At 35.8% G+C, this 15339-nt stretch overlaps 3 protein-coding genes, 1 non-coding gene and 1 pseudogene across 5 annotated transcripts; 4 read left to right on the top strand and 1 right to left on the bottom strand.

The window, feature by feature from the left end:
- Positions 1-90: 90 nt before the first annotated feature.
- On the bottom strand, positions 91-750 carry LOC104722848 (protein S40-6). The gene has a single exon (XR_015571580.1). It is a non-coding gene; the product is annotated as a protein S40-6 (transcript).
- Positions 751-4805: 4055 nt separating this feature from the next.
- Positions 4806-5575, top strand: LOC104722849 (uncharacterized). Its single transcript, XM_010441098.3, has one exon. The coding sequence runs from the start codon at positions 4925-4927 to the stop codon at positions 5300-5302; it is 378 nt and encodes a 125-aa protein (XP_010439400.2). The 5' UTR covers positions 4806-4924; the 3' UTR covers positions 5303-5575.
- Positions 5576-7322: 1747 nt separating this feature from the next.
- LOC104722850 (protein DETOXIFICATION 39-like) lies at positions 7323-11421 on the top strand. Of its 2 annotated transcripts, none has more exons than XR_015571581.1 (5): positions 7323-7904; positions 9212-9843; positions 10225-10267; positions 10349-10587; positions 10698-11421. XR_015571581.1 is itself a non-coding variant. In XM_019232257.2 (5 exons), the coding sequence occupies exons 1-5, from the start codon at positions 7575-7577 to the stop codon at positions 10913-10915; spliced, it is 1476 nt and encodes a 491-aa protein (XP_019087802.2). In that variant the 5' UTR covers positions 7430-7574; the 3' UTR covers positions 10916-11410. The 2 variants fall into 2 exon arrangements, 1 of the variants encoding a protein (XP_019087802.2); XM_019232257.2 differs by having other exon boundaries at positions 7430-7904; positions 9212-9842; positions 10210-10267; positions 10698-11410.
- Positions 11422-12221: 800 nt separating this feature from the next.
- LOC147933817 (uncharacterized) lies at positions 12222-13004 on the top strand. The gene has a single exon (XM_087473435.1). It carries the CDS (start codon positions 12321-12323, stop codon positions 13002-13004), a length of 684 nt encoding a protein of 227 aa, XP_087329561.1. The 5' UTR covers positions 12222-12320.
- Positions 13005-13043: 39 nt separating this feature from the next.
- On the top strand, positions 13044-15311 carry LOC147933818 (uncharacterized; annotated as a pseudogene).
- Positions 15312-15339: the final 28 nt, after the last annotated feature.

Consider the following 15339-nt stretch of genomic DNA (forward strand, 5'->3'; position numbering starts at 1 on the left):
GTTTAAGAGAAAGTTGTATTAATTTTTCTAATGCGTTGTATAAAATAATTATATTAAAAAAAAATCTTGGATACGTATGATCATAATTGATTCATACTGAATATAATATACTCGTTCATTAACGTTAAACTAATATATCGAAAATACATTGTGATATTATTGTATAGACATAAATATATAATCTAAGAGTAATTACTGATCAGATTAAATTAAGTAAAATTAACCATAGAACCCGGTTTGGCTCCATACGGCGTCTCTGACCCGTCTCATGTCCCGTCCCTTTAACGTCCTCCCCACGCCCAAAATCACAGAAGAACCACCGTCACCGTTACGACTACGCGCAGCCACGTATTCATGAGGTGGCCCCATCCCACTTTCCCAGTCATCATCTGCCACGTCAGCATCATCATTATTATTATGATGCATTGATCCGACGACGGACTCCGTCTTTAGGATCTTGCTCCAGTCAGGCACTTTCACCGGAGCAGAAGTCGCCACGTGTCTCTTTCTACGTCCACTCGCACGACCTCCTCCGTTGTGTCTCCGTTCTCCGCCACTAGCCTCGAGGGAGCGTGCTGTCCAAGCGCTCTCTTCTGTTGGTTGATCAGGCTCGAGCACTGACCAGACATCCTCTTCCATGAGTTCCAGCTCAACGGCGGTTTCTACGTCCACGTGGCGGTCACCAGACTGATGAGGACTTCCTAGAAACCTTTCGCTCCGACTAGCAGTTAAACCCCGACCTTTTCCCATATATCTCTTGGTACCTAAGAAAAATGTACACACTTGAAAGAGCTCTTGTATTGTTTTGTGTAATGACTAATGAGTGAAGGAGGATGGGGATGAGATGAGCATGTGTATAATATATATATATATATATATCCATTAAAGATGAAGAGGGTCTACATTGTGTGTGTGGTTTTTACTCAGTTATGTTCGGTAAGATCAAAAGAAGAGAGATGTCATAGTCCACGTAAAATAGTCGACATAGTAACCATTTAGATAACGACATTCTATTATTTTGTAATTATTTTAGCATTTTAGATGATAAGCCATAGTGTTCCAAAAAAAAAAGATGACAAGTCATATATAATAATTTTGTCCCAATCTAAAAGTAAGGTTCAATCATATATACACAATATGTGGAGTTTTAGGTGCCGACGTGCACCGGTGCATGCCATAATGTGTTCTAATATCTGGGTATGCTAATTAGTCTTAGGTGCCGACGTGCCATCATGCGTTCCAATATTTGGATATACTACTAACTAGACTGCTCTATGATGCAGCGCAGTAGTTCCAATATATATTTTGTGCAGCAAGTTAATTTAACTGATGATTAATTTTGATAAACTATAGTACCTATATATTTCATAATTTTTTCCAACAAACCTGAGTTTTTTTTAGTGGAAGTCTATATTAATATAGAGTGTTTGTTATATAAGATATTCACAAATATCCATAAATAACTGAAATCACAGTACGAAAAATTGAAAACAATATATAGCTAGTCTTCCAAAATAAGCTTGTCAATCATTTGACCCCCATGAGTTTTTATTATTTTTCTTACCCCCATGAAATTGATTAAACCATATCCAGATTTGTGCATGTATCTGTGCGCAAAGACTTCAATTATTTCGATCGTTTCAGGTTTGTCAGAGTCAGATATATTATATTGATCTTAAGAGAATGGGAAAGTCCTCGAGAAGGTCTTATATTATAATACGATGATCGAAATTAATTATGTCTTAGGCACCCACGTGGGAAATATTTGTACGTCGGTGGTCGGTCCAAGTATGTACAATAATTCGTCAAGCCAAGCATACGTGAAGTATATAAATGGGAAATGTTTGAGTACTCTACATGCACATAAGATTCGAAATGAATAATTATAGTTTTCTCCTCTGAATTCAGTTTTTGGTATTTTTGTAAGCATCTGAAAGAGATCAATGGTGCAGATTCATATTTGTAGAATACAAACAATATATATGACACGACAAGTTCTAAACAAAATTACATAAACATGTTATTGGCTTATTTCACTCTCTGTAGCTGAGGTGGGGTCTATATCTATTATCATCTCCGCATGGGAAAGCAAACAAGATATGTCGCAGTTCAGCTGTTCGACACGTGTTCACTCATTGCAAGCAGGTCCAACTAATCTTGTCTATTAACGTCAACACGTGGTCTAATCTGAACCCATCAATAAGAAGATTAAGACCGGACTTGACGAGTGTGATGCTGGATTGGGATAGTGAATGGCTAACGATGGAGACCGACGAACTAAACTAGCAAAGTCTACATGTGGTGTGCATCATTGTTCTGTCTTTTCCTTCGTCTTAACTTTGCCTCAATTATTAGTGTTCTTATTAATTAATTAATTAATCAAACTCTGTTGTTTTCATTATTCATATTCGAATTGATCATTCAATAATCTTAATTTATAAACACGTGACATGTCCGCTCCATTGTTTAAGTGATTGACATATGATAATATTAAGCTATTAACTAATGAAATATGATTGATTGCTTGTTTAAACCAATTGAGTTAATTATGCTGTTTCGTCACTTATAGCTTCGAATGTATATTACAATTATGTAACTATGTTCATAGAAATCGGTGATGAACTATTTATAACTAAGAAAAAACTTTCTCAATCTTTTTTCTTATCTAAATTTCACTGGAAACCATGTCAACCAAGTTGTAATGGAGGATAGGGCAATCTTGTTCTTTTCTCCGAATGTGCAAAGAAATAAAAATAGTCAAATTTGATCTGTCTATATTAGAAAATGTGAAATAGAAAATAATTTCTGAGCATAACCCGCATGTTTTTTACGGATATTGTCTTAGTATAAGAATTTACCATTTAAAGCTACTCAATTCCTTTTGTAAGCAAGAATATTATTACATTTCTCGTCATTCGTATTTGTTTCGTTCATCTTTTGGATGTTTTTTTTTTCTTTTTTCTTTTAGGAAACGGGCTTCCAATCCTATGTTTATGTAACCGTGAAAGTTTAGCAACTTCGACCCATTGATAACCCAGGCCTATTTTAGCTACTGTACTCAGTTTGGGGAAAGAGAAACGAAAGACAAAAAAAAATTAATAGAATTAATATGTTACGTAATTTTCTGCAATTGGTATTTAAATGTGTATAGATCTAGTGGATGAAAATAATTGACCAGGACTCGGTTTTTTTTTTCTTGTTGAAAAATTTGTGGTTTCATACTTTTGACCAGATTCTATTCATACACAGAGCAAAGAGATCAAATTGCAAATGGCCAATTATCTTCAAATTCAATATACAAAATTGTAAACGTGAATGTGTAACAAGAAGAGAAAGAGTAAGTACGTACGTGCTATTATTATAAGGGGAAAGGACTCAGTAAGATAAGAAAAAGTCTTAAAGTGATTCCCTTCCCATGCAAATAGAAGAGCTGACACTCTGACACTTCACACATTCCTTTCTTTCTAAGCAAAGAAAAAAATTTTGAGTCAAAAAAGAAATAAAACTAATTTTTGTTTTCATAATTTTTTTTTTACCTACCCATAGACGCCATTTCATTACTTATTTATTTTAACACGTGATGTATAATTATACTAACTTGTTTGTCCAAAAAAAAAAATTATTATACTAACTTTTGTTAACCCTCCCATGAAAAATGATTCAGTTCAGTTAATTACTGATACACAGTTTTGTTACCATCATGTTTTTAAACCACGCAGAAAAGTTCGATCATGTATAAGTTATAACCATCATTGATGATTTAATGTGGACTTATCTCAAGTTTTTATCTTCCTTCTGGTTTTTAAAATTACGTCACGTGGAGGCCTTTTGTTTAAAGGTAATAATGGGGAGTTAAAAAAAAACCTAAATTACGAAAGTGTTGCATAAAATAAAGAACTGGATTTAGGTGATGACACAATTTAACAACAATGAATATGTAGTCATGTTAGTGAAAACTAAATTAGTAAAAATAGTAAATACTGTAAAAATAAAACTAAACTATCCAAACAACTAAATATTTGTTGAGTAAAAATATAAAAGAGCTTAAATCATGGCTATAACTTGCAAGTCTTTGGAAGTACACGGCCGACACAATAGACAATCATTTCAACTAAGTAACTTTTAGTCCACTCCAATCAACTTCACCGGTTAAGCTGACAATTTCCACCCTACGGATTATCTTCTCTTTTCCAAAGTTAACATTTTCCCCCATATTATGAGAAGACTAGTGGACAATAAAAATTTATAGTACATCTCGCCATCTCGGAACATCCTTTAATACGGTCCTCGATCATTTCAGTAAGTCAAATATTTGGGGAAAATTCGAACTCGTTGGCAATAAAAAAAAAATCAGTTAGTTAACCAAAAAAAAAAAATCAGTTTATTCATCATCTTTTTAAGACGAATCTCGAACTAATTTTATACTTGATTATCTAACTTTAGAGTTTAATATTTGTATCTTATCAATTTTTTCACGTACTCAGAAAATGAATTAATTAGGATAAGATTACGGAAAGCAAAATAGAATGTTACTATATAAAAAAAAAAGTTATCCAGTGTTTTAAAATAGAACTTTGTACGTGAAAAATGCATTTTTGATTGTTAGTAATTCATGTGGACAAATTTGTTTTTCTTTTTGTTGGAGTAAATCAGTTACAAGAAGTGGATGAGGATGAAACAGCTTTGGTCAACTAATTACAACGTAACTTGGAAAAAGACGTTCCACGTAAAAAAAGACTAATCAACCTTTGTCTTCTCCTCCCGACATGGCCCGTACAAATCTAATCCTTTTCCCTCGAGCCTTTTATCCATTTCTTTAATACTAAAAACAAACCATTAAGCTATATGAATATATATACTTCTCTCTTGAGTTCTGAATCTCAACAAACTCAATCATCAAATAAACTAAACTAAAGAAAACAAAATGGGAAACTGCATAGGAACGAAGACGTCGTGCTCCGGAGACGAGTGTGAATCATTAAACAAGAAGAGAAGAAGAAGATCCACTGCCGTGTTTCACGACGACGACGAAGACGGAGAGAAACTGCTCGGAGAAACAAGCAGCGAGATGTCATCGAGTTCTTCAACGTCTTTTGGAAGAAGGGAGATTAAGATAAGGATGACGAAGAAAGAACTTGAAGATCTCATGAGAAACATTGGTTTGAAGGGTTTGACGGCGGAAGAGATACTTTCTAAGTTAATGTTCGACGGTGGAGATCAAATCGGTTTCTCTGCCGTCGATTTAACTAATCACCACCAGCCGTGGAAACCGGCGTTACAAAGCATACCGGAGAACGATTAATGTTCTTTTCTCGTTTTAGTTTTTTTTGTTTTGTTTTTGTTTGGGTTTGATTAATTAGAAAAAGCTGAGTTTGATGTGTGTGTGTCCTAAATTTGACCCTCCCTCGATCGGTGATTTAAGCTAATTGAAATTATGTACATGTCTATTTTGTAATTAATTTTTAAGACTCATTAAGGATGTGTGTAAGCATGTACTTGTCGGCATCAAATGTGAACATTTCACATTCGAATCCTATATGCAAAACTCAAATAATACTTTTGAATCTTTAACCAATATGTAGTTTATTATCCTACAGTAAAGATGAAATAGTTAAAAAAAAGTTATAGTCAAATCGGTCATCATACAACGTGGAAGAACAGTTTCATTTCATTAACACGTTACCTGAAGAATCTATAATTATATATACACCTAGATAATTACGGCACACGGTAACGTTGATTCCACGTCGAGCATCTTAGTATTGTCGACTAGTCAGAGAGTTAACTATTCCATCATTTGCAAAGTCACCTGAAAAAAATATTAAGATGCTTACGTGAAAGTTGGATTTAAGTATTTATTGAGTTGTCGATTCATGTCATTTTTAGCCTTGTATGTGTTATGCATAGATCATTCAAATGACCCCGACCCCATAAGGAAGATGTAGGTTAAATTTCACTTGCTCCAAGTTGACGACGCTTTTGTTTGTTGTTAATTTGGAACTGTTAGATTTTGCTAGATGAACAACTAATAAGATAAAGTCACGTGTAAAGAGATAACCGCATTTACTATTTTGTGATGTAAAGATGAGTGCCGTAGGACAATTGTTCGGTCACTATAACAAAATCTTAAAACTAATTTCACATATGATCATTTAAATAATCTCATCGTTATATACATATGCTAGGTACTTATGTGAGTGGTGACAAAAGATGGAACCAGCGGAGGGAAGATGAAAGCACTCGGACTCTCAAACCTATAAAGGCCCCAAAAGGTTAAGAAAATGTCCAATGCACTAGGATTTCAACTAATAATATAGGGAAATATATGTAATATATTAAAAAAAATAGTCCAAAGTTAAATATGAATGCATAGATTGTACCTCAATTTTATCTTTATGCTATTTGTTCAATTTGCTATAAAAAAAGTTTTATAACAATTTTTCCCCCAACCAAACCTTTAAAACAAATAGAAACAACTAGTTAAGTTCCAACCAATTTAGAATCATTCATATCATTTAGTGTTATGTTTTTCTATATCAGAGTATCAGTTTTACCTACTTAAACATAATTGGTAAAATGAAAAAACAGACAGAAACATATAAAGAATCAAAAACATTAAAAGGGAAAATAAAACTTACATTGAAATTTCAAAACATAATAAAAAAATGTTGTGCCATTCTATATGCCATTCATATAAAGAGGCACATTCTTTACTTTTGGACGACAACAAAGATACGGTATAGAATTTGTTATGCCACGATCGTTACAGTCAAATAATAATAAAAAATTTGTGTAACAATCACGTTCACGTGTCGATATTGAAAATTAGTTAAATTCTAACTAATAATAGTACTGACTCACGTGGGAAAAAAAACAAATTGACATTTGACGTTATAACCAAATCAACCCACATAGTTTAACCAACTCATAATCCGCCAGTGTTTACCTTATTATTATGAACTTTTTTCAAGGTTTCCGTATTTATACGAAATATGGAAGACGGAAATTATTTTTGTCCAAAACATTGAAATTACTTGATACGAAAACAGAGATAATAAATTTTTAGAAAAACAATTGTAAGTGTAAAATGAAAAAATTCTGTTAAAAGATAAACTGGGAGATCTCTATGACTAGAACCTAGCCTAAATGCAACCGACTTAAACCGCCTGATTAATCTGAAGTTGCTCTCTTACTTTTAAAATACTACATTTTTGTGTTTTATATAATTAATTAAAATACTTCATTCTTTTTGTTTTGTATAATTAATCATTCACAATATTTCAATATTTGTCATAGTTGATTCGACCCCATCATCAGTCTTCACCTATCAGACCGAGAGCAAGAACAAAAAAGAAAAAGAAAAAAGGTAAGACACCTTTTTTTTGACAAACTAAAAGGCTTTATGTTTCTTATCTTCATTTTGATTATTTCAAAAACCCAACAGATCCTTACATCTTCACCCAACCCACCCCAAGTTCCTCAGTCTTTTTTAAAAAAACAAACCATTTTCTTGCTTTTGTTCTCAGTAACATTTTATAGTCATTGATTAAACCAAACAAAAAACACCTAAACCTATGGATGTGACAAATGAGACCATGGAGAGAACCGATCTCCGGCGGCCATTGGTGGATCCGACGGTGGACACAGAAAAGAGACCTCCATTGGACGTCGGGCTCGAGAGCGTGTTAATGGAGAGTAGCTTGTCGTACCGGAGGCGTATATACTTAGGCGCGTGTATCGAGTTGAAACTACTTTCCCGGTTGGCTCTTCCGGCGATACTTATCTATTTAGTCAACAGCGGAATGAGTGTTTCCACTCGTATCTTCGCCGGTCATGTTGGCGGTCAGGAACTCGCCGCCGTGTCCCTCGGAAACAGCTGCTTCAATCTCGTCTATGGCCTTATGGTACGTTTTTCGTTACCGTACGCATGTGTGGAGACATTTAGGATATTTGTATATCCTATTATTATATTCACTTGATATTAGTTGGAAGTTAAAAAATTAAAAATTTGCCTTTAGTGTGTTTACATCGAAAATTATTTACCTAATTATAACGGACCACACGTTTATTTCGTTAAGGACTATCAGCCAGTACGACACTGTCTTTCACATTTTATCAAGCAAAATCACACCTAATTAATAAAAATGTTTATGATAGACAACACGTTTCTCGTCTCGTTTATTTTGCAAGTTATTTTTTTTGAACTTTATTGTGTGCTCTTTAATTAACAAACAAATACAGTATATTATTATTGTGTGCTTCGGAATAGAAGTCAAATATTTATGATTCTCTATTTGTATTGTAGTGCATAACTGAGCTTTCTCTTTTGTTTTTGCTCATGGGAGCTATTTGTTTACCTTTCTTTTCTAATAAGATTGAATATTACTACTTTCTATACTGCTTTCTCTTATCTTATAGAATTTTAAAAAGTGTTCTACGTTCTATTGTTTAGTAATTTACACTACTTTTTTATCCCTACGATCGATCCCACCCGCCAGCTTCACACGATCGGTCGCTCACTAATTGGAGTCGCTTTTACACTTTTCCGACCCTAAAGTTAGAGAAAAGCTTCGAGAATGACTATAAAAAATATTGCTTAGAGGGTTATGCAGATGCATATGTTTTAGAGTGTTTGATTATGTGTTTTTTTTAAGTATTGTTGTTGGTTTGATTTCTGATAAATGATGAACAAACTTGTTATTTATTATAAGTTAATTACCTGACCTACAAAAACAGTTACATGACTTACGTTTGGATACAAGTATATCCGAAATATGTGGTAGAATGATCTGTCCACATGTTGGCTTCATGCAGTAACCACTTATACAGTTGGTAGGGCGCATTAGTTTTTTCCATTTTTGTAACACGCCCCCAAATATTTGCGTGACTAGGGTCTGCGTAGGTTGTCACAGTGATGTTCTCTCGTACTCTTTTCTTCAAAAGATGCGGCTATCATAACCAGATATGTATGCACAAAATAATCCATTTTGTTATGTGCTTCAAAACAAATAGTATTTTATGAGGAAAAGCTCTTAACAAAACAAATAGTATAAGAATTTGACTTATAAGTATACAACTACCCAATAGTTGTTACCGTTTTTAGACTATATAAACAATTTCTACATTTAGAACATAAAGGTATATATGTGTCATGTCTCATGTGTGTATAATTAAGCTTTTTCCTTTTTGGCTTTATCATGTTTTTTTATAGTTGGGTATGGGTAGTGCTGTCGAGACACTATGTGGACAAGCATATGGTGCCCACCGGTATGACATGCTTGGGATCTATCTCCAAAGAGCAACAATTGTCCTTGCTCTAGTTGGCTTACCCATGACAATACTATACACCTTCTCGTACCCGATTCTTATCCTCTTAGGCGAGCCTAAAACAGTGTCCTACATGGGATCCATGTACATCGCCGGACTCATCCCTCAGATCTTCGCTTACGCCGTAAACTTCACGGTCCAAAAGTTCCTCCAAGCGCAGAGCGTGGTATCCCCCAGCGCGTACATCTCAGCCGTCGCACTCCTCCTCCAGATATCGCTGACGTGGGTCGCCGTATATGTAATGAACATGGGTCTTATGGGCATAGCTTATGTTCTTACTATCTCTTGGTGGGTCATAGTTGGGGCACAGAGTTTTTACATAGCTGTTAGTCCGAGGTTCAGACACACGTGGACTAGTTTTAGTTGGACATCGTTCCATGGTCTTTGGAGTTTCTTCAAACTATCTGCTGGCTCTGCTGTTATGATTTGTCTGGAAATGTGGTATTCGCAGATTCTTGTTCTTCTCGCCGGTTTGCTTAAAGATCCAACACGCTCGCTTGATTCTCTCTCCATATGGTAAAGTCCACTAATTAGTATCATTTCTGTTATTTTATTGTGTTGACCCTTTTTTAATTGAGGTTTTTAAGATAATACTTATCTATCAAAAAAATAAACATATAAATAAAAAGGAAGGTCAACTCAATTTTGCGATGTTTACATGATTACATCGAAACCTCACTATCTTCTTATGTTGGGGATAGAGAGTGCACTTGATTACTTATTTTTATTTTTCCTTTCTTATTATCATTATTCATTAGAATTGCTCTTTAAGGAAACAAATAGTTATAATTATAAAAAAAAAATTGCTGAAACTTAAATACAAACAAATATTGGAACCTACAACTATTTTTCTTTTATCTAACATTTTGTTTTGTTTTTGCGGCATGTCAATTTCAGCATTATCCTTCATGGTTTCCGTTGGTTTCAACGCGGCTGCAAGGTTTGCATTATTTGTCAACCAAACGTTGCTAAAAATGAAACATGATTTTTTATTAAACAAAAAATTATATGACATTGACAGCGTACGAACTAGTAATGAGCTTGGAGCAGGAAATCCGAAATCAGCCTTGTTCTCTACATGGACGGCGACTTTTGTTTCCTTCGTGATCTCCGTGGCGGAGGCACTCGCCGTGATATGGTCACGTGATTACATTAGCTACATTTTCACGTCGGACGTTCACGTGGCTGAAGCCGTCTCGGAGCTCTGTCCTTTTCTCGCCGTCACCATCATTCTCAACGGAATCCAACCTGTCTTGTCCGGTATACATAATAGTAAAGATAACACAGACAATTATTTAGCCAAAACGGGAGAAAACGAGGCATATTCACCGAACCGGGTGTAACAAATTTTGGTTTGGTATTGTTTGTAGGAGTGGCAGTGGGATGTGGATGGCAGACATACGTGGCATATGTCAACGTCGGTTGTTACTATATTGTTGGTATTCCCGTTGTGATGAAACCATGGACGGCTCAACCAAAACAGAAGGACCTGAGGAGCAGCTTGAACCTGAGGAAGCATCGAAGGATCAGCTTGAATCAGAGGAAGCACTGGAAGAACAACTTGTACCAGCAGCGGAAGAAGCACTAATCGTCCCGACGGGTCCTATAACAAGGTCACGGTCCAAGAGGTTCAACCAAAACATTAGTGGACTACTCAAGGAGCTGTACAAGAAGCTAGAAGACGTGGCTCAAACCACTTTCACCATGCTCACAGCTCAAGGAGCTCGGTAAAGGGTAAAGTGTTGCTTTGGTGCTCTTTTTCCCTTGGTCAAGTTTTGTCCCATTGGGTTTTCTTGACAAGGTTTTTAATGAGGTCTAAGTAACATTTTTAACCCCCTTTGCCAGCCCAAGTCGTGGTCCAAAGCCCATTACAAAGCTTTGGCCCATTTTCTATCTCTTTCTCATTCAAACTTTGCATTTATTGTTTTGTCATTTCCTAGACATCTTGCATGAGCTTGAACTTGAACTTGCAAGGTTGTCTAGGGTTTTCTCTTCTCTATCTCGTCCCTCCCTTCTCCTATTTAAATACCATGTATCTCTTCTTTGTAAACCATCAAACATTTTAATCAAAAACTTCTTTCTACTTGTTTGATATGAGGAGTGTGTAATATCTTCTCAACTTGTTTTCTTCTTAGTGTGTCATATCTAAGTTGGATTCGAGCCTGAAGTCTAAGAGATTTTCATCTCTCTTGGAAGTTCATTTCAATCCCCTTTTCATCCGCTGCATCATTTCACCATTCCATCTCTTTCAATCCGCTCCATAAACCACCCCTTCACCTTCCATTTGATCAATCTATTGTATCTTCGATCCATTTATCATCATCAATCCATCCGATCATCTTCAAGACCTTGCAAGTGTATTCTTGGGAGCAGATTCCTTGCCAGGAGTCTATCATGTGGTATCAGAGCAACCACTCTGCAACCAGGTTTTGAATTCCAATCGTCACTTTTTGTATTTTTCAGATCAGTCGCTTCGTCTTACAAGAGTTTTATAAAATGTTTTACTCGTTCAAAAATTACAAACTCAACTGTTTTGGAACCAGGAACGAGTCTAGTATTTTTAAAAATTGATTTGAGAATTTTTGGACTCGTTTTCATAATTTTCCCAGATCTGTTTTCATTTACGCGTTTTTGGAACTATTTACTGGTGGATCTTTGTTTTCTTTGCAGGTACCATGGTGACGTCGGAAGAGAAAGAGTCATCTACATCCAGTCTTGAAAGGAGGATTCTTAAGACTGTCACGACCATGCTTGATGCAAGATTTGGCGCTCTACACTTGAATCAAACCAACCCGGAAGCAAATCAGCGTCAAAGGCAACACCAGGATCTTAAACCCAAGCCACCAGATGACACATCTAGATCAACCTGGAGCAGCTTACAGAAAACCTCTCATACTCCCAAATCTAAATCTGTGATTCATTCTAAAATCTCTTTAGCTCATAAACTCTATAAATTTGCAGGAAAATGAGATTACCTTGAATGGGAGAAACACATGGAGGATTGGTTCTACTACAAGGATATCCCAGGAAATGAGAAATTAGCTTTTGCACTTACCCAACTCACAGGAGACGCTTACAAATGGTGGTTGCAAGAAGTTGATGACCGTTGGTATTACAAGGAGCCAAATATCACAATGTGGAGAGATCTTAAGAAGCTTCTAAGGAACAAGTATGCTCCACAAGCGCTACACCGTGCTTCCCAAGCCAATGTCACAATCCAAGCAGTTCCTGAAAAGAAATCCGTCAAAGTACCAGACCAAAAGAAAAACCCAACATCTGTGGAGGCTAAGGCGCAATCAGATCTTATTGAGGCATTAACCGAGTACATTAAATTTGAAAAGATGGATACTAAGTCAACATCTCAACCAAAGAAGGTCCCTGAACAGATTATCGTTCAAGAGCAAAGTCTAGAGCCATCGCTTGAATCATGTAGTGAACCGAAGCAATGTAAGTCTTCTACACTTTCAAAATCCAAGGAAATAACTGTTCAAAGTTTAGAAAATTCTAATTCTTGTATGATGCACTTGTCTTTGCCTAAAAATGTTGAGATAGGTACAGATTCTAATGGAGGACAATGGAAGCAAGCAGATCAAGAAAAGGAGAATAATGAATTTGAAAGAAAGGATCAGCCCAGACCCAAGGAGAAACAGCTTGGAGAAGAAGCCAAGAAGAGATAGTTCATTTCTGAGGATGATGTTGTTATACCAACTGGACCTATGACTCTATCTCAAGCTAAGTGTGATCTTTCTTTTATCCAATCTGATTTTGTGCTTGAAAAACTAACCCATTTTGAACCGGAGCAACCGAGTAGTATAATTTCCTTTTTACAGGTTCAAGAAGAAGAATCACTAGAAACAAAACAAATGAGTTTTCCATTGATTAGTGATTTGGAGCAGATCAGCATTGTGCCAAACCCAGTTCCTATACCATATCTTTGTGACTACCCAAGAAAGTACTGTAAGGAAATTGATTCGGTTAGGACAAAGCCTAATTTTTTTGTTTTGATTTCTGCTCAAGATGAAAAAAGTTTTGGTTTACAAAATGTGAAAGAATTTTGTGTTTCAAAATCTGTTTTTGACAAAATGATTCCAAGTTTTGAAACATCTGTTTTTAAAGAGTTCTTTAAGCCAAAAGGTTTGTCATTTGAAAAGTTTCTTGAATTTAACTCTTCTTTGAGAGTTTCTTTGAGTAGCATTGTGATTGAGCCATTTAGAACTAAAACTGAGCATGTAATGGTTAAACCTTTTTCTAAAATGAGATATTTCCTTGAAAAAGAGTTGTGTGAGTTTAAACTGTTCATTGAGCTTTGCAAACCAACTGTGAAAGATCATGTTTTTGATTTTTCTATTTCAAGTATAATGCACTTGCTCTTTTCCATGATTGCTAAGAAAGGAACAGGTTACCTGAAGAAGCAAAATTACTTTGGAGAAGAAAGATGTTCTGTTCAAATCAAGGAGAAACCACAAAATATATGTCATCAAATGATTTATCATTTTGGAGTTAGAAGCTGGAAGTATCTTAATGAAACAAATTCAATCGCTCAAGGATGCTCCATTCTTAAACTCTATTTTGATTACAGTTACATGAATGTCTGTTTGATTTTTTTCTATGTTCCTAAACTGTTTCGTTTTGATGTAGGAGATCTTGTGTTCTTACAAGATAAACCAATAAACTTGGAACATGGAAAAGTAGTCAAAGCTTTCTCGACGCTCAAAGATGAACCACCTGATGCAACACTTGTGCTCATACCAAACTATCATAAGATACGTATTTTTATTCTCAATGATACTTTTATCCAAAAGTACACAAATATGATTCACGTGTCTTTGTCAAAAGAGCCAAATACAGATTTTAGAGTGGTCAAGAAGCGCATAATCAAAACTGAAAAGAAAGTAGGAGATAAACGATTCAAACCACCTGATTTGGATCAAGATGAACACCAAGATGTCAGCAGCTTCATACTGATCCAAGAAGAACCCCCAGATCCACTTCCATTAATCATGATGAGCATTGATCATACCCAAGGCATTATTCAGATAAGTACTTCCTTAACCCAATCTTTTTCTCAAGATTCTAGAGCTTTGATTATCAGTTTGTTACATTCAGAAAATCTTGGGAAAGGGTTAGGTTTATTTATAGAAAATTCAGAACGAAACAAGAATAGCGATTTGTACCAAGCTCAGATTTTTACCATGACTATAATGACACACTTGATCTTTGCCAAAGGTATTGACAACTTTGCAGGTACAAAATCTTTGCGAGAAGCGGGATTGGAGATCTTTTGATGCATGATCTTAAATCCAATGGTTGTTTTAGGATGATCTTTGAGGTTGGAGAACAACTAATGGTACATTTGAAGAGTAAACAATTACCAGCTGAAAAGGAGTCAAAATTAATGCCAAATATCGATGGACCGTTCACAATGCTCAAACAAATCAACAACGATGCCTACCAACTCAACCTCCAAGGTAAGTACAAAGTTAGTGGCAGTTTCAACGTTTCTGATCTTTTTCCTTCTTGTGCAGATAATTCGGATTTGAGGTCAAATCCTTTTTAAGTGGGAGAGGATGATGAAACCATGGACGGCTCAACCAAACCAGAAGGACCTGAGGAGCAGCTTGAACCTGAGGAAGCATCGGAGGACCAGCTTAAACCAGAGGAAGCACCGGAAGAACAGCTTGTACCAGCGGAAGCAGCGGAAGAAGCACTAATCGTCCCGGCGGGTCCTATAACAAGGTCACGGTCCAAGAGGTTCAACCAAGACATTAGTGGACTACTCAAGGAGCTGGACAAGAAGCTAGAAGACGTGGCTCAAACCACTTTCACCATGCTCACAGCTCAAGGTGCTCGGTAAAGGGTAAAGTGTTGCTTTGGTGCTCTTTTTCCCTTGGTCAAGTTTTGTCTCATTGGGTTTTCTTGACAAGGTTTTTAATGAGGCCTAAGTAATATTTTTAACCCCATTTGCCAGCCCAAGTCGTGGTCCAAAGCCCATACAAAGCTTTGGCCCATTTT

Source organism: Camelina sativa, chromosome 11 (genome assembly GCF_030686135.1).
Source record: "Camelina sativa cultivar CO46 ecotype springtype chromosome 11, ASM3068613v1".
In the NCBI taxonomy this organism is placed as follows: Eukaryota; Viridiplantae; Streptophyta; class Magnoliopsida; order Brassicales; family Brassicaceae; genus Camelina; species Camelina sativa.

Bases quoted from the DNA above. Each gene is read 5' to 3' on its own strand.
- LOC104722849 (XM_010441098.3), top strand. From the start codon at position 4,925: ATGGGAAACTGCATAGGAACGAAGACGTCGTGCTCCGGAGACGAGTGT.
- LOC104722850 (XM_019232257.2), top strand. From the start codon at position 7,575: ATGGATGTGACAAATGAGACCATGGAGAGAACCGATCTCCGGCGGCCA. The intron at 9,843-10,209 runs GGTAAAGTCCAC...TTTGTTTTTGCG, and splicing joins GCTTGATTCTCTCTCCATAT to GCATGTCAATTTCAGCATTA. The intron at 10,588-10,697 runs GTATACATAATA...TATTGTTTGTAG, and splicing joins AATCCAACCTGTCTTGTCCG to GAGTGGCAGTGGGATGTGGA.
- LOC147933817 (XM_087473435.1), top strand. From the start codon at position 12,321: ATGGAGGATTGGTTCTACTACAAGGATATCCCAGGAAATGAGAAATTA.